The 19,969-nt window shown below is 37.7% G+C and overlaps 1 protein-coding gene and 1 pseudogene across 1 annotated transcript in view; both read right to left on the bottom strand.

Moving 5' to 3' along the window:
* The window catches only part of LOC113225243 (MORC family CW-type zinc finger protein 1-like), a 172,227-nt gene that overhangs the window by 60,604 nt on the left and 91,654 nt on the right, over positions 1–19,969 (bottom strand). The window contains exons 16-17 of the mRNA XM_026456778.1: positions 19,386–19,491; positions 14,456–14,594 (exon numbers count right to left, since the gene is read on the bottom strand). Coding sequence (XP_026312563.1) covers positions 14,456–14,594; positions 19,386–19,491 — 245 coding nt within the window. The remainder of the gene's footprint in view (positions 1–14,455; positions 14,595–19,385; positions 19,492–19,969) is intronic.
* Positions 6,026–6,222, bottom strand: LOC111545302 (annotated as a pseudogene).

Genomic DNA, 19,969 nt, shown 5'->3' with positions numbered 1-19,969 from the left:
ACCTCTTCTTCTGCAATCTGAGTGCCTTTTCTTTCTTTTTCTCTCTTTTCACACCATCTAGAACCTCCTGTACAATGTGGAACTGGAGGGTGAGAGTGAAACTCCCTTGCCTCGTTCCTGACCTTAGTGGGAAAACATTGATTCTTTCACTAATAAGCAAGATTTTAGCTGCAAGTGTTTTGTGAATGTCCGCTATCAATTGAGAGGGTTTTCTTCTATTCCTGCTTTTCTGAAAATTTTATCAGGAATGGCTATAGTTGCTCCTTTTTTGTATTTATATTTTGCTAGAATTCTTTAACATTTTTCTTGCAGTATTTTATTTGTTATATAATTATATGGTTTCTTATTGATATTTTACTGGAATCTTTTTTTTTTTTTTTTAATGTATCTGTTTAGATGCTATACTAGTTGCTTTTTTAAAACATGTCATTCTAAAAGTTGGATTTTCCAGGACCAGCTCTTTCCCAGAGCTTTCTATAGAAAGGGTAAGTGGAGGGTAAATTTCTAGGCAAGTTATTTTTCACAAGCCTAGCTTCTTTTCCTCTGATCTCTACAAAAAAATACTGCTTCTGCAAATTGTGCCTTATTTGAGTCCTTTCATGTGCATTTCACATTTTCTACTTCTCTGAATCACAGTTGGTCCAGTAGGGTTCCTGTTGCCTGCTGGCTATTGCAGATAACGGCTATAGCTTTTCCATCTCTAGATGTATCCTTCTTCAATAAGTGTATTTGTATTGATTCTTCTGATATGCTATCGCCAGGCTCCTCCTTCGATTTCTCTTCCGTTCTTCCTGTGGAGCTCCTGCGTTATCCCGATTGTTTTGAGCAGCTCTGAGAAATATGCTGATATACATCTATGCTATGGCTTGAATATGTCCCCCCAAAAGCATGTACTGGAAACTTAATCTGCAATGCAACCGTGTTGGGAGGTTGGGCCTAAAGGGAGGTGTTTAGGTTATGAGGATTCCATTCTCATGAATGGATTAATGCCAATTACTACAGGATTTGAGACTGCAAGTTCAATCTCTCTCTCTCTCCTTCACCCTCTTTCACTCTCTTGCTTTCTGCCATGGGAATACACAGCAAGAAAGCCCTGACAAGATGCTGGTACCTTGATATTGAACTTCCCAGCCTCCAGAACTGTGAGAAATAAATTTCTTTTCTTTATAAATTACCCAATCTTTGGTGTTTTGTTATAGTATCACAAAAGAAGCTAAGACAGTTTCCTAGTTTGACTAAAATTTCAGTTTGCATTTTTGTCTTCCATTTTCTGTGTTGCTCTTAGAAGACTTTCAGAAAAAGAATGGGGAAATGCTAAGTCTATATAGCCATATTTATACCAAAAGTCCCCTGTCATACTTTACCTACCTTTATCATTGTGTGTATCACAATATCTAATAGTTACATGTTGACATGTGGGTCTCTTTCAATAAATTATAAACTCCCAATTATTTGTTTTTATCTGTAGTACCTCGTACAAGATTTTGAGTATTACAGGTTCTTAACAAAATGTTGATGATTGGCAGGATAAACAGATGCTTCTAGAGCCTACTGCTCATGTCTTTCATAGCCAAAACAGTGCCACTCTACATTCAAAAGGTGGTTACTTCTCCACTACTTGTTGGAGCTTATCACAGTATTTGGATGCTTTATATTAAATTCCAGTGTATACTCTCTTCCAGTGTTTGCATCACTCTGGGATGAGTTTTGTTCCTGATAGAGCAAAATGGATTCCACAATGTACAATTCTCTTAAATTATCTGGGTTTGTAATATTTTAGGTGCTAGCTTGAAGATAATTATTTTGTGCTAGTTTTATTGTAATGGATTTTGACCTGAACTATTAATCACATCACTAAACAGAATTTTGAGTAAATAAAAATTTTATAAGTTCTATTTTATAAGTTCTATAAATTATACTCTTTCATTTTAATATCAGAGTTGCTTCTACAAAAGAACTTGAGATATTATAGAAAAACACAGCAAAGATGTCTCAACTACATTTTGAGTAGAAAGACATTAATCATTTGTTTGTTTTTTAAGACAGAGTCTCATTCTATCACCCAGGCTGGAGTGCAGTGGTGCGATCTCAGCTCACTGCAACCTCTGCCTCCTGGGTTCAAGCAATTCTCCTGCCTCAGCCTCCCGAGTAGCTGGGATTACAGGCACCTGCCACCACTCCCAGCTAATTTGTTGGTATTTTTAGTAGAGATGGGGTTTCACCATGTTGGCCAGGTTGGTTTCGAACTCCTGACCTCAAGTGATCTGCCCTCCTTTGCTTCTCAAAGTGCTAGGATTACAGGCGTGAGCCACCACACCCAGCCCCAAATAAAACATTTTATGTTAATACAGAAGCAAGGACAGACACAGTAATGACCTCCAGTAACAGGGTGAAGGCAAAAATTCACTCATAATTGGAAGAACACAGCAGGAGACAGAGGAAGAATTCAAAGACAGCTGCACTGAACACCTTTTCTACCTTAGATCTATACCTAGAAGGTTTTACCATAGTCAATGAATGGGTTATGTTTTAACTATATATTTAGTAAAGTACACCATATCCTTAAGAATGTTGGATATATTCCTCCCGCCCATTTGAGTTCTGCTCATCTTCTTTAATTCTATCACATGCTACTTTCACTTTGTAACTCCAGGGGCAGCTCAAGTTCAGTCACCTTGAGCAACTTACATTGTCTTTTCATCTCTTAAAAGTTATCCACCTCTGAAATGTTTTTCTCTTCTTTATAATTTATAGTTCTTCTAATTCTTTCAGGATTATTATCAATGTTCCTCATACGCATAGAAACTTCTTTTCCCACAGTTCTTTCTCTGAATTTATTATAACCCTCTTGACTTCCCTTCCATTCCCAATTAGGTCTGAGAAAAAGAGTCTATCACATCAGCTATGCTCTGCCATGCCATCCTCATAATTCTCAGTCTTGGATCAACGACATCATTTTCCATCTTTGCAGAAATTCCAGGCTGCTAAAATTTGTGCAAGTTGAGTATCTCTTATCCAAAATGCCTGGAAACAGAAGTGATTCCCAGGACAGTCTGTCTGGGAATCAGATTTGGGACTTTTTGAATTTTGGAATATTTGCATATATATAATTAGTTATCTTGGGAACCCAAGTCTGAACATGAAAATCACTTATGTTTCATATACACCTTATACACAGTCTTAAGGTAATTTTATACAATATTTTAGATACTTTTGTGCATGAAACAACGTTTTGACTGTTTTGACTGCAACCTGTCACATAAACCAGATGAATTTTCCTCTTGTAGTGTTGTATCGCACTCAAAAAATTTTAAATTTTGGATTATTTTGAATTTCAAATTTTCAGATCAGTGATGCTTAAACTATATATAACCATTGAATCCACACTACAAGAAATATGCATAGTTCTCATACTCTTCTGGACAATCTTTTCACTTGTCCCTAACTAGCTTCTGTATCCATCTCCACAAAGATTGTTCCAAATCTTTACTGTACCCTCCACATATTTTTTATTCAAAAAAATAAAAACTTTTATAAACTTTCATAAAAGTTTTAGGTGTATGTGAACACCCTTAACTTCTTTTCCACAATCTCAGAGGAAAAAATGCCCCTCCTCCTGCCCTAACTTAAACCCTGCACTTTGGTCCTAGTAATCCTTCCTTCCTGTCCTTACTGGACTCTTTACAAGAAAAAGGTCCCGGGCTGGGTGAGGTGGCTCATGCCTGTAATCCCAGCACTTTGGGAGGCCAAGGCGGGCAGATCACTTGAGGTCAGGAGTTCGAGACCAGCCTGATCAACATGGTGAAACCCTATCTCTACTAAAAAAACACAAAAATTAGCCAGGCATGGTGGCGGGCGCCTCTAATCCCAGCTACTGGGGAAGCTTAGGCAGGAGAATCGCTTGAACCCCGGGAGGCGGAGGTTGCAGTGAGTTGAAATCGCACCACTGCACTCCAGCCCGGGTGACAGAGCAAAACTCCATCTCAACAAAAAAAAAAAAAGAAAAGAAAAGAAAGAAAAAAGAAAAAGGTCCCATCACACCTGTGTCCTATACTTCTTCAACTTTACTGGCTTTTTCCTCTTAGTCCAGAAACATTGTCTAATCTCTCCTAATCACGAATTTACCTCAACCCTACCTAATGCTCTAGCTAATGTAACCCCACGTTTCTTTGCTCCTTTAGTACAAAACTTCCTAACACAGCTTATTACCCATGGCTTCTACTTCTTTACTTTCCATTCACCATTTCCCCTCATCCCACCTGGCTTTCCCTCTGAAACTTACCTTGCAGAGGTTGGCAATGGCCTTTCTGTTATAAGGCCCAATGGACTTAGCACAATGCTTAGATCATAACAGATACAAAGGAAATACTTGCACACTTAATTTAATAATCCAATGGAATTGAAGTGAAAAAGTCAAAGCAAAATAGTAAAACACAAGATCAGGAGAAAGTTTTCTAAAGCATTAAGACAAAAAGGATTTTTGGTTTATCTATTGAAGCACCCTCTGTGGAAAGAGTGATTTACATATAATTAGTGCACTAAATTTGCACATGTTAAGTGTACTAAATGAAGTTGTCCTAAATGAAAAATGTAAATGGTTCCCCTAAAAGTTTTCCTTCTGGTTCTAATTACAGATACAGATTTCCACTAATAGATACATTTCAAACAACAGACAAAGATTTTCAGCATCAGTTTTGGGGTTGGCCTATAGTTTTAAAAATATATTTTTAAAAAAATCACGTGTGTACTTTTGTTGAGGAATACATTCTTACATCTTTGATTGCATTTTTGTAAAATAGAAATCTGAATAACACAGTTAACCTACTTCAAAATCTGAGTTACTTAATGAGTAGCTGTTTACCAATGATAGCATCTTTTTTTATCATTATCATCATCTTTTCAGATTTCAAAGAAGAATCATTACCCTAGAAAGCTTGAGAACATCAGCATTCATTTTTAAATGACACTTATAACTTCTCCCAGCAAGACTATTACATTTCTTTATGAGTTTAGAAAGTCCCGCAAATCGCAGACTGAATCAGTGAGAACTGCATAAGATGAACTGTCTCTGGAAGTAGAAAAACTGAAGAATCCTTAAACCAGGAATAAAGAAGTGAATATTGGTGGTGCACAGAATCATCTGGGAAGCAGCAGAAATGCAGCTTCCAAAGCACCAGACCCAGAGATTCTTGTTTAGTCCGTCTGGTGTAGATCTCAGGAGTGAATATTTCTATAAAATTGTGACGTTTTCAGACAGACAGACTCACAGCCTGAAAAGTAAAGAATGCTCCTTTCTAATTTTCTATCAATTCTTCGTGGGACTATAGAGAAAATACTTTTATGTTTCTGTACAGTTAGGATTTTCTGATTAAATTTACTTCACTTGGGACTTGGACTAAAAGAACAAATCTTAGAATTTAATCTGCAACTGATTATTAGTAGAGGGGGCATGTGAAGAGATTTGCCTCCAGAGACATTTACCTCCCTGGAAGTATGTGTTTATATTTTAAGGCAGGAATAAAACCTGGGACCACAGAGACAAGACCAGAATTGTAAAGCTGGAGAAACTAGTCTCATCTTCCCCTACTCCCAGAGATCTGTTTACATTCCAAAGGGTAGGAGTTACAACTCAGGGCCCTTCCCAAAGAGCAAAAGAGTGTGGAGAGTGTGCTTGCCGCTCTCCTATAGAAATGTCCAGATACATTTTCTTGGGATTCTTTGCCTACAGTACAAATTGTAAGATATCATCTGATCTGACCCTCACCCGATCCATTGCTCTGGGGTAAAAACCAGAGCAAAGGGTAATTAGCATGATTCCTTGTATTATATATAATACTCTCCTCTGCTCCAGAAATACCATGTTTATATTCAAAATGGTATCAGTAAATATAGATATTTGAAACGTAGCCCCTTGTGATAGAAGATTGGCAACTAATATTCACGGGTTCTAAAATTTGAATGGGTCTTTGCAAACATCTAGCTTAATTCCCCACCCCCACCTTTTTTATTTGTTAAAACAGGAAGTACTTGACTGTGTCCTCTCCCTATTGCCCTCCCAAAGGAACAGAGGAATGATCACCAATAGCAAATGAACAGCCAGTTGCAGTGAAGCAACACGCCAATTCCACGCTCAGGAGAGAATGCTGTGCCTCCTCCTCATGGTTTCCTGTGCCCTAAACGTTCAGAGAAGCTTCTCTAGAAATGACCTATAGATATAGTCTTAATCTGCTTCTTTTCACCAGGCTGGAGGTACTCAGATCAAGGACTACAGACACCAGGCAGGCCTGAGGTCACTCAGCTTATGAACAACAGGGCTGGGACCTGAAGGCAGGGATCCTAACGCCAGGCCAATGCTGTCCACCACATCCTGCTGCTTGCATCTCCTTCTTCAAAGAGCTCCTAAGCATTCCTCCTTCTGTAAAGCTTTCCAAAGTCACCTTGCCTTCCAAACCTGCCCACCGTAGACAGAGCTACTGAGAAAAAGAAATTATGATTACTATTAGCCGTTAATTTCTCAACTTCTCTTACACAGAAGAGCTACTGAGCCAAACTGAAAATAGAAAAGCAGAGTCGTTCCAACAGCTTTGAACTAAGAATCCATCCTACATTTCAGATCTACCCTGTATTCCTACATTGTTTATGTCACATTGGCCAGAGGGGCAATGTAGTTTAGTAATAGAATGAGGGGTCTGGAGCCAGTCTGTGTTGGCTGAAATCATGGTTCTGCAGTTTCCTAACTCCATCTTTGGCAGATTATTTCTCTGTGACTCAGTTTCCTCATCCACAAAATAGGAATCGTAACAATCATAGTATTGTACTAAGGATTAAATGTCAGTGCATTTACAGCACTGCTCATAAAGGCACATTCTAAGTGTTATTATCATTTCATCCCTCCATTCATCCTTCTTGTTAGGTTTTTTCATCCATGTAATACATACAGTTACAGGAATTAGTTTTAGAATTCACCCAAAGTATACATAATTATGGAAATCTTGGGGAAGAGATTGGAGAGAAGGGAATTGGAAATATGAAAGATATGTAATTCTCCTTTATTACAAAAAAACCCTGCAGTGACCACATGGTATAATATATGCAAAAACAAACAGTGGGTGAACCATGAAGTATATATAGCTTAAGCAGCAACATCCCTCCTTTACACAAGCCTCTTCCATGGCACTGTCCTAACTTCTTATTTATAATTTGGCATTTTCTGTTTTAAAAGGGACCCCAAAAATTGTAGGAACCTCAGACTCAAACAAAACAAAACAAAAACAAACTAGATCTGCTGCTGTTCAGAAGCACTATAAGTAATACTTCGTTTTATTTTCAAATGCCAGAAATTATTCCTAGTGGTCTTGGCTTGTGCCTACAAGACCTTTTTGGGGTTCCGCCAAGTGGAGGAAAAGTTATTCTAGACCCTTGTGAAGCAAAGTTCATGGACAAATGTCAGTTAGTTCTTTAGGACTCGATGCAAATCCCTGATGTGTCAGGAGACCTTACACCCTGGTTAGAACGCTAGACTTGGAGGGGGAAGACTAACGGAAGGAGTGGAGAGGTTAAATCACATGTTGGTAAAGTCCAAGGTGAAAAATAGACCCCAATTAAGATTAAGTATGAATTTTACTCTGGCCTCCAGGAATTGAGACAGAGGAAGGGAGCAGGTTCAGATCACATATATGGTCAGGGGACAAGGATGAATGAGGTTGAATCAGGACTACGAGATACAAGGTTTAAGTTCAAAATCAACAACAGTCATGAAACACAGTTCCCCAAACCGAATTCAAAATGTAAAGTTAGGTCCTAAGTAGGAAGGAAATTGGGTCAAGCAAATTGAAAAACAGGATTCAAGCTCAGAGAGGCAGGACTCAGGTGGGCTGGTGCCCAGAGCGTACAGGCGCGGAGGCACAGACTTCCTCGAGAGGGGAGCAGTGAGCAGCCTGCTGTGGAAGGAAGCTGAAGGCTTATATCTTACTCTGAGCAGTCAGGAAACAGGCCCTGAGGTGTACCCTGGACACCAGGCAGCCTCTGATAGTCCCTGATTAACATGCACACTAACTGGAGACTGGTTGTACATAGAGTTCAGATGCTTAAGGAGTTTTTGTAGGGTAGAGATCAAATAGGTGTATTCGCATTAAAACCCAAATTAGTATTCCCTGCAGTTGAAAATCATTTCAGGCGACACATCTGAACCTCTACTCCTCTCTCCATCTCTGCTGTGAGATGTGAACAGGAATGACTGACCAGCATGCAAAGGGAGGGATGTAATGTGCCAAGACTGCCTGCAACTGCCAAAGCTATTACTGTCCTTCTGGGAGGGAAAACGTGTTCCCTCTGGACTCAAACTCCTCTTGGCCTTTGACAACAGCATTTGGTCACTTCTGTGAAACCCAGGAGTAGACACAATGGATGGCATTCCTCAGTGTCAACCCCATGGTAAAATAAAGTTGCTTATGAAGCCAGGAGCTGAGAATGTCCTGAGTTCCCTGCACCACACTGTGCCACAACGCCAGGCTGTTCTGATACTCTTTAATCATTAGTGCTGTCTGAGTCTGTTCAGTAAACCACGAATGCTGTTCCATCAGGAAGTATGACGTCAGCTTCTCAAGAAAGGACGAGTAAGAACATAATTTGGAGAAGCAGTGCAAGTTAAAGAGTTGAACTCCTGTTAGACACCTACTGTGCCCAACATTGCACCAGGTGTGTGGTAGGAGGTACACAGAAGAAAGCAACACATAATATCTGCCTTCAAGGGACTTGCACACTAGTTAATCACAAGCAATTTGTTTAACGCCTCATTTGGTATGCCATGAACACAGGGCATAGGACGCAAAGTGTGAATATATTATGCATTATCCCTCTTCAAAAAGCAATTCATCACCATAGAAAAACGAGATATTTGTAGTAAGAGTAATAAAGTAAAATATTTCATCTACAATAACTAGAATAGCCTCTTGTTAGACAAGGGCCTTTTGGTGTCACAAATTTTGGATGATGACAGTTTATATAAGGAGACTAAAAAGCACTCTTGAAGAATAAATATATTTTCTATGGCATCTGTCACTATAGTTATACAGATTTGAAACCTCAGCAGCCTACACAATAATGACACATTAAAAAGATTAAGTTCTACATGGAAAAATGCATTCACATTCTTCATCACAAAGCTGTACCCAGATATGCCATTCAATTTGAAAAACACAGCTAAAAGTTCGGCAAGACTACTTTGCTCTGCATTTACGACTAAAACAACCAATGTGGGAATTGCCAGATTACACTATTTCACTTCTGTGTGTATGTGTGTCCACATGAGCACTGAAAAAGAACAGAATTCTATTGTTGGAGTTCCTTCTCACCAGGCATGAAGTCTTATAAAGGCTATATATTTGATGGGATGACTATGAACATGACAAATGAAATCCAAATGCAGTCTCTGTATTCTAATCCAAGTATGACAGTTTATTGTGACCAGGTATAAGAACATTTTGGTCTTCAGTAATATATGCAGAAGGTGGTAAGTCTAACCTATGTAGAGTCAACCAATCCAATCAAATATAAAATATTCATCTTTTAGGAATTCTGCATAAATCAAATTATTCTTTCCATCCTTCATTGTTTGCTAAATACTTATTATATGAAAGCTGCAGGCCTAGGTACCATTGGAAATACAAAGATGAACAAAAATAGTCCTTTAGTTCAAAAAGCATATAGTCTGATACAGGAGACAGATCAGATACATAAGTAACTATAACATTAGACAAAAAGTGACTACAATACCAGGTAGAAAGTAAAACACGCTCTAAGAAAGACCACATGGGACAAAGGGAACTGGAAGGAAGGGGATACTTTTCCAAGTAGGTAAGTGAAAGAAGACTTCATATAGGGATTGGCAATGGTTTTGGATCTTGAAGGACTGGAGAAAGACCAGAGGCTGCTCCAGACAAGAATACAGAAACAAAGGCCTGCAGAGCAGCATGGAAGTGAATACTCGTAAGGAACATGGAGAAGCTCAGTAGAAGCACCATACAGAGTGGAAGAAACGAATGCTATTATATTAATAGAAAGGCAACTAGTGTCAGATTATAGACAGCCTGCACTGTATGCCAAGAAATGTATAGTAAATAGAAAAGATTAATTCAGAAAGACCTAGGGGACACATAAGCAATTCATCACACATTGCACAAATATATTGATTATGCAAATACGCTACTCATTAACATTACTTAGGTATAAAGCGGTAAATACAGGGGAGCTTAATTCAGGGATAAAGGTATGATCTGTCTTTTAATGATTAAGGGTATTAAGTGGATTTTAGATGGTACCATAAAACTCTGAATAAAGTATAACTAAAACTAGATTCTGTGTGCATGATAATGACACAATCATCCTTGTGATACAATAGAAGGTAGAAGAGAAATTGTAAGTTAAAACTGAGAAAAAGGTAAATTTGAGAACAGGGAGGTCCTGAAATACAGATAAATTTATTTTATAACATTATGGTTTTAAAATTATTGCCTAGATTTACTGAAAAATAACAATTATCCAGCTAATATGCCAATAACAACTGAGCAATCCAGTGAAATGGAAATAAAAGCTTCATCACTTGGCCAGCAGGTGGCACTTGTCGCTCGGTATAGAAAACAGCAGGTAATGTGGAATGAAGCTGAAAGTAGTTAGAAACAGATTACTCATTCATCTATTCAGAAGGATTAAGATGGGGATGGGTTGTATTCAGAAGTACAATTTATAACGAGGATCTTGGCTTGTTGACATAGCTTATCAATTACATGGAGGACAACCCCTTTACTCTATAAAATGCACCGCAGGACGACAGATACTGAATTTGAGCTCTCCTATTAGGTTTAATGAACTTAGGTATTTCCCTTAACAAATATAATTTGCAATATATAAGTTTGCTGCTACTGTGAAAGTTCTTATGTCCTTTTTGTCTGTATTTTTCCTATGAGACTGTGAGAAAAATGGTGCTGGAATTAGGCAAAAAGGAAATAAATTCCAACCTCACCATTTAAAGCTATTTGACTTAATTAAAATTATTTAACTTTTTTGGATTTCACTTTCCGCTTTGTTAAAATAGATATCACTAGCTGGAGTGTTGTAGGAATTAAATAAGATACCATGTGGAAATGATACCTTTAGATCTAGCTACGTCATTTTCTCCTACGGGACAACATCTAATGATTACGGTAACTCTCTTACCATCTAATCATTAGATACCCATAGAACCTAAAATACAGAAAGATCTTTGATTTATCTAGTCAACCCTTCATTTTCCAGATCAAGATGCCAGCTACCATTAAAGCTGAAATGCAAGAGAGTTAAGAGATAGGGTGTGCAGGTTTAGGTCATTTTTATATTCACTACCCAGGTCTGGTCAATGGGTAAGTGGTCATTGGGAGTGGGAGGGAGGAAGAGAAGGGCAAATAACAATTACATGGTATATATCGTATGATTTTGTGATACTGAATGGGCGAATGGATACCAACAATAGACATACAGTAAATCACAGTAATGAATTAGCCAGTTCTTGATTTTCCAGTGATGTCTAGCCTACACCTGAAAATGAATGGGGCCAATGATGCCCTGTTTTTCTAGCTTTCCTATCCTTTCTTATATCACATTCCAAACTTTCTTCTAAAGGGTTTTAGAAGGAGGACAGGAAATTTACATTGAACACCGCATGGTTTTTAGTCTTATTTTTGGCATCAGATAAATATCACCAAAACATAGTTTTGTAACATGTTCATGGATTATTTTTGTGAAAGGAGGAATCAAGGTCATCTTCCAGAGGTCTTCTGTTCAGTAATTACCATGTTATAACTATACGGGAGTTGCATCATTATCACAAGACACGCCATTTTTAAAAGAAATACCACACAAAAAACTGAGTTTAATTTTTAAAATATGTAAGCTTAGCATGTAATCTAAGTGACTGGTTCCGTGAAAGAACAAATCAGTGCTCATCTCCAAGTGTTCCTTTAGGTTGTTTTTCTCACCTGAAATGCCCTATCCTTTTCCCTCTATTTATCCTAAATACACTTCAAGATACAAGTGTCACTTCCACTATATAACTTTCTTTGATATATTTTTTCTTTTTTTTTTTGATATATTTTTGATATATTTCTCTTTTTTTTTGACACAGAGTCTCGCTCTTTCTCCCAGGCTGGAGTGCAGTGGCGTGGGCTCACTGCAACTTCTGCCTCCCAGATACTCCCACCTCAGCCTCTGAAGTAGCTGGGATTACAAGGCATGAGCCACCACACCCAGCTAATTTTTTTGTATTTTTTGTAGAGATGATATTTCACCATGTTGGCCAGGCTGGTCTCAAATTCCTGACCTAAAGTGATCTGCCCATCTCAGCCTCCCAAAATGCTGGGATTACAGGTGTGAGCCACCGTGCCCAACCCCCCACATAACTTTCTTTGATTGAAGCTGCTCTCACAGTAAACTTCTATTGCAGTGTCAATTACAATAAGAAAACACATTTGAATTAATACTACTTTATAGTGGTTGCTCATTTTTAAATAGCTGTTAGACTTGGTCCACAAAAAGACTGTATAATATCTGAGGGCATGTTTTACTTACTGATTCAACTACCTATTGAGTACCCAGTATATGCCAGGCACTGTTTTGGTTAATATAGATTCACAGTTAAGTAAAACCAAGACTATTCCTGCTCTCATGGAACTCACATTCTGGTATTACAGATACTCTGTATTCCCCGTAATTCCCAGCCTGGGACAGACCTGAGGGCAAGTATGTGCTCAATGATCACCTCAAAATTAACTGGTTGCCTTTGGTTGAGTGAACCTCAACCCAAAGCTTTCCTTGGTTACCACAAAAGCAGGGTCAGTTATAAGCCCCAAGTACTAGAAAGTATGTAAAAGGATTCAAAGGATTCTGTAAAATTTTCCTTTTGCAAAAGGGAAAAGGAGGATGGAGACGGTTATGTCCTTTGAAGTACTGGCAGTGAATTTCTATATAAGTACTGCTAAATTCCTGTGTTTACATTTGAAACAAACTGAATCTATAACCTTGGCTTAAATCTTATGAAAAAAAATCAACGACCAAGAAAAAAGAACACAAAACTGTTGGCCCAAATCTGCTATTCCATCAGCTGCCATCGAATTCTCTACCTCAGTGATGAATACAACATCCAATCTTAAACAAACAACAGGCTAATTAAGTCTTGGTGATTGGCATTATTAGTATACAGAGGTTGGCTATGACCGCTGTAGAAAAGAAAAACAATGTCCAGAGATGGCAATAAACATGCAATCAATTCTTAATGTGCTGAATGCCTTCAGAAAGTGTGGTAAATAAGAAACAAAATTAAAATATTTCATAACAAAAAGATCCGAATGTACCTAATTATTTATTAAAAGTCTGTGAAACCTTTATTTCTGACTTTCGTTATCAAACCCATGACTAGAGGTCTTAAAAACTGTAGAAAGTTGAGCCACTTTTTGGAGGTGGAGAGTGCTTAGGAGAATGTGTTTCCAAAGTGACTCTCAGTATCTTTCCTAGAGAGACCCTAAGACTCCAGGGTGAAAAAGGTGGCTCTGGTTTCTTTGGTTGTAATCTCAGGTGGTATCTGACCTGCACTGCAGCACCCTAACAAGCTAAGTGAGATAAAAGAGTAATCTATGAGCCCAAGAAAACACTTACTATAAGCTGCTATGGCTGGGGAGCTTAAATCCCACTTCATCACTGAATTTTCTATTTTAATAAGCATTTTATTTCCTGACATCTACAGAAGTGTCCACACATTTGGACATATGCTACAACAAGTGCTGTTTGAGGAAGCCGACAGGCTACACAATTAAAAAATAATGAATCCATGTGCTAAATCTATAGAGATTTAATTATTAGTCAAGAAAATAAAATAATTTTTCTACATGCCACATTTTCTTACACTCGAAATTGTCATGGTTACCTATGTGGATTGATAGTAATGTTTAATTTATTGAATGTTCTTAACAATTAAATATGACTTTGACTTTTTAAATTAATAGGTTAATGTTTTTTAAAAGAACTCTACCTTAAAACCCTCCCTCAGGGAAGAATGAAATAAAAACAGCCTGACCTTTGGAGTTACACAAACTTGTGTTGCGCCTTGACCACATGACCTTGGACATGCTGGCTGATTCTATAAGGCTCTATGAGCAGCTGTGGAGTAGAAATAAATGTCCCTATTTCTCATATGCATTGTTGTGTAGATTGGCTTAGATATCACATATACAGTTTTTTGTTTTTGTTTTTTTTTTTTACAAAACTCACCCTTTAGAACATGTCTTAGATCTAAAATTAAAAGACATCAAAAAGGACAGAAAAAAGAGTATACACATTTTATTGTGTAAACCACTTTAGTCAATTTGCACCTATGAAACCAACAGTTCAAGAGTCACGGGCGAATTGGCAGGAATTAATTACAACTCACCTGTGGCTGCTGTTCTGCCAGTCTATTTTGATACTTTAGGACAGACTCTCTAAGTCGCTTCTCTTTCTCATTTTCTGATGGTGATATTGTGCTCATGGTGCCCAGCGGGATGGAAGGTAGACGTTCTATGTGATGACAACTTCAGAATCAACAAGTACAAGATCAACATCAGGAGAAATATAAAACTACTTACTGTCTGTAAAAGATGATTTACTTCTACAAGCAGTTACTCTTTATGCCATATATCCAAAATTCAAATACAAAGGAAAAGCATTGTATTGGTGGCTTTCGATAACAAATAACCTTAAATCTGCAATTTGCATGGAAAACAGCCTAATAAAAAATGCGGACAATAGCATATATTTACGAGGATGGGAAAGCGTCAATTATATTGCTAATGCTTCACTTATTCTACACTATCATAAAATGAGGACTTTTGCAAAAATTATTTGAGATCACTGAGCTTATCTCATCATTGTCATTCCCCCCCCCAAAATGGTAGCGAAATATATATGTCTTTTTAAAATATAGCAAATAATTATGCCTCTGAAACATATGGATGACCCAGGATGACTGTGAAGACCAGTGACTACATGATGTGATGTCGGATTCAGCAACAGCCTCGGGAGGTAATGAGATGCATTACTGGTCCTGACAGCAGCATTCTGCCCAAGTGCTTGCTGCCATGAGTATCTGCTTTCCAGGCTTACAGATATGCTGTTCTAATAACTTGTGGGTTAGTAAATACATAATAATGTAGAATAATGTAGAATGATTTGTAAATGAACAATACATAGGCTATGGATCAGCACATCCCTTGTTTTAATTACAAAAAAAAAAACGAATAACCCTCAAAGCTTATGGTTTGGAAGGGTTAAGGCCATTTTTCCTTTCTTACTTCTGCATTTGTGGCTATGTACTGGGGAACTCAGTCAGCCAAACTGCCGACAAAGTAAGATATTATTTTGTTCACTTTGGTATCAAGGCTTAATACAGACAAGAAGTTCAGCTCCCACTGGGCATAGCTTTGATTCAGGGCATGGCGGGGAACATGCAATAGAGTCGTAAGACGCTGAGGTCAGTTCTGCAAGCCTGCTCTGGGTCAATGAGTTTTCTATTGTTGATTGGGGGTGGGGAGGGGAGGAGTTCCACTGAACTACCAAAAAAAGGAGGAAGGGACAAAATCACAGAAAATGCATGGGTCTTAGGCTAGGCAAGGGAGGAGGACGCTGAGGATCAAGAGAAGACTTTCTCCCATCTGAAACAGTGAGGGAAAAGGGAGGCAGATACAACCCACCATTTCTCCGTTTTTCAGGGTTGCAGCATATATTTTTCTCGCCCCATACCAGCAGAGAAGAGTTAGGAACTACAATCAAATTCAGGTACTACTGAGAAAAAACACTTAATTCCACCCACACATGGTGTTTGTTATTATCGTTATTTTCAAAGAAAGGTGCTAAACAAACCCTAGGGACAACTTCTATATATACAGCAACCCACAGTGTTGATTTGAAGACAACTGTGGGGTGGCATCTATATAGGCTTCTACTTCATTTCAGAAAAGAACCTGTGACAGCATTAAGTTTTTATTCAGAAGGAAGAAACCTCAAGCGTTTTATTAGAATGCAATTCATTCAATTGTCTTCATTTAAAGATGTTTGGACATGAATTACACTTTAATATGCAATACAATCCATAGATATTTTTTCACATCCTTTTCAAAATTCAGACATTTTTGGTTCAGCCAAGTAATAGGCATCATTTTTACTCTGTTGGTAATCCCTATTTTCAATGCAGGTAAGTGCATAGTATGAATGTAATGGAAGCATACTGATCGCTATTTCTCACATACTGTGTCAAAAACGTACAGCCTCCCTCTGTGCTTGAAGTGTAAAACAAAACCAATGGTTTGAAAAAAGAATGGCTCCACCTTACCCTGTCCAGGTTACTGAATACTACCATTTGTAAGACGTATTTTGTCCACTAAAAAGTATCTGAATGAAACTAGGCTTCCTGAAATGGAAAAGGATGCGTTCCAACAGACAATGTGGTAAGGCAGGAAGGGTACAGGTTTTGCATCAGAAACTTAGCTTCCAATTTCAGCTGTAGTGAAGAATTCTGGGCAAGTTACTATTCCTTTCTTAGCCTCTCTATTTTCTTCTCTGAGAAATGGGGAAAGTTCATAGGCCTTTTATAAAAATGGAATGAGATAGCATATATAATTGCAAAGTAAGAGAAAGTTATTACCATGTTTCCAGCCCAAGTTCTAGTTACACATTGTTCATTCAAATGCTGTTTGTTGGCAATGGCCTTGCTGACAATTGGCAATTAACTACTGACAAGAAACCGTATTTTCTGTAAATACAGACAATGACACTTTTCATCCCATTACTCTGTCCCTCTACTCATAGACTACTCCCTAATAAATAACTATACTTATCATCACTTTATTACACTTATTTTAAGTGATTCTATCCAAATCCAGCGGCACATATGTCAGGGGTCCTGCCTAGCAATAATGTATTTTGAAGCATATTCTCAAGGTATGCATGGCCCATCCTACCATTTTGAGTCAAAGGACTGAGCAAGGTCATCAGATTAATTTCTTCCCCCTCCCTGGGAATCATCATATCTACATCACTGTTAATGAACTCCCATGAAGGAAGTGCCAAATCTCAATTAACTGCCCTTTTAATCAATTTTTCTTTACATCTCCCTTCAATCTCTTGCTGCCACTTTAAGTATATTTTTGTCACAATATTTTCCGTGAAAATAAAACACAGATGGTTAATATCATGTCATTATATTTAAAGAATCAAGGACTTAAGAAAATTATAAATATAGGAAAACTTTTTGCATGATAGGCTTTTAATGTCCATCAGTTTTCTGTCAACATGGCTAAACTTATCTAGCCACTCATCACAAGTGGCACTGTTCTTATGTGAAAAAGAGACAGAATTAAATGAATAAGATCTTGTATTTGATAGCACAAGGTGACTACAATCAACAATAGCTTATTATACATTTTATGTCAACTAAAAGTACTATTTGAAATGTTCTAACACAAAGAAATGATAAATGCTTGAGGTGATGAATACCTCCATTTACCCTGATGTGATTATTACATACTATATGCCTTATCAAAATATCTCATATCCTCATAAATCTATATACCTATCATGTACTCATACAAATTAAAAATTAAATTTTTAAAGAGAGACAGAATTAATACAGCTTTGAAACTAATTTTACAATGCTCTGAGATGGTACTGTTACTTTTCAGAAGGGGATGAGTCTGTGCCAATGCAGGGACAACAGTAAGTTGAAGGTAAGGGAAACTGCAGAGGACAGCTTCCCAGTTCTGTGGGTCTGACAGTGCCCAAGACTGGTCTAAGAAGTCCTAGGGATAGGGTTACATCTGTGGGGAGTAGCCTAAATTCGGGGATCAAGGGCCTCTAGTGACCAGGGACTTTCAGCAGATTGTCATAACAATCGGACTTAGCTGGATCCAGAGAAGATGCATAAAGATCCTATCATTATACCACATTCCAGTGTATGGAAAGCTGAGTTAAAGGGGGGTTATATAATTTCTGAGATTTCACAGCTCATAGAACCAGGAGTCAAACCCAGGCAGTCTGTCTTCAGAGTCTGAACTCTAAATACAATCCTAGACTATATGAAAGTTCTTAGTTCATGGTAAGTTCACATGATTAACTACTCTTAATACTGAAACTGAGCAAACACTTTGTTCCTATTTGGGAGATATTTAAGTCCCAAGTTGGGGATGAACACAGGTTAGGAAACAGAAGATCTTAGCCAGTGGCTTCATACATAGATTTCTTAGCCTGGATTTGGGTTTTAATTCTCTGTTTTCCAAAATAAAGAAGAATAGATCAGTGTTTTATAATCACGGTCCCTGGAGCTCTAGGCTTTCTGCAGAGTAGGGAACGGAAATAAAAAAGCGGACACCTTTGGTTCCCAGCCTCCAACCCAATCAGGATAGTTTTGCATTTATCTACTTTATTTTTGGGTTCTGTGACTAATTTTTATTTGGGAAAAACAAGGTTGCATTGCAAAACAAGAAAGGGATACAAAAAAACCTGGACCATGATTTGAAATCTAAGAGCTTTGCCACCTCTGACATTTTCCTTCAGTCTCTAAGTATAAATAACCTGGGGACTCTAGGTGAAAGGAGTTTTAGCAGCAGTTTCCAAATGTTTTCTTTTTCTTTTATCTTTTTGCTCTTCTTTTTCAGAGCCAGATAAAAAATAACCAAACAGGAGTTATTACCCTAATGTCTATATTAAAAATATTGACTCACATATCCAGCTTAAAGGACTTAGAATAGACTGCATGGAAAAGCAATGCTTGACTTAGGGGTGCCTTTGTTAAAGGGGAATACTAACTATTTTCCCTATAGGGGAAAATACTAGTCTAAAAGGGCTTGTAATAACGTTGACACCCTTCAATATTTAATCAGTCTTTTTCCTGTTTTAGTTTGAACTTCTTCCTCCAAGAGTGTAAAGCAATAAAATCAATATATGATTTAAGCAGAAAAAGCATATGGTCTAACAGTTTAATGCCCTTGGAGACACTCTCTGAGTAACATTCCTGTATAATAAGGACATATGTTGTACGAAAATGAACTGGAAGGAAGAACTCTTAAGTACCAGGTTGTAGTCTCCCATGGGTGGAAGTGCAGAGCTGCACACCCCGACGTCTTCAGATAGTTACAACGAGATCTCTTTTATTTGATGGAAAAGCACACCAATGAAATAATCTTTGCACAGGTAGCAGGGCGTTAGAGTTTGAAGAGATACCAGATACTAAGCTAAAATTTATATTATAGGTTAACATTTTCAAGGTTCATATATATGAACTTTAGAAATTAAAAATGAATAAAGAATTTTAGAAAATAATCAAAAACTACCTGTTTTCCAAGCGGTTGGGATTATTAGCACAAATCCAAATGTCAAAAAATTCTTTTTCCTGATAATCAGTAGAGGAAGGCAAGACTCTCCATTTAAGACAAAGATCTGACAATCAAAACAAAATGACACAGAAAAGAGACCAGAAATGAATCTATCATAATAAGATGTCAGTTTGCATATACCAGAAGTATGAGGTATCTCTCAATCCAAAGACAAGCGAATCCTTCATCATATACCATTATCCTTGATGGCACATCTATTCTAGGGTTCTATGAGCTACTTCAGGACCCCACCAACAAGTTATTATTATTATTGTCTCAGTTCCCTCCGGTTAGTTTCTGCTACTTTCAGCCAAAAGAACCTTAAATAATACATCCACTTCACCTCTTCTAAAATCAAATTAAGAATTTCAGTGACTTGACTCTCCCGTTTTCTCTGACCTACTACCCATCTGCTGACAACACCACTTTCTGTCTCCAACTACATGATTAACATAAGAAGGAAAACCATGGTCTCAATGAGTATAAAATTAAATTGAAGGAAGGAAGGAAGGAAGGAAGGAAGGAAGGAAGGAAGGAAGGAA

Source organism: Piliocolobus tephrosceles, unplaced genomic scaffold (genome assembly GCF_002776525.5).
Source record: "Piliocolobus tephrosceles isolate RC106 unplaced genomic scaffold, ASM277652v3 unscaffolded_19, whole genome shotgun sequence".
NCBI classification, from domain to species: domain Eukaryota; kingdom Metazoa; phylum Chordata; class Mammalia; order Primates; family Cercopithecidae; genus Piliocolobus; species Piliocolobus tephrosceles.
Note: the sequence above shows the minus strand (reverse complement) of the source record. Positions and strands in the feature narration are given on the sequence as shown.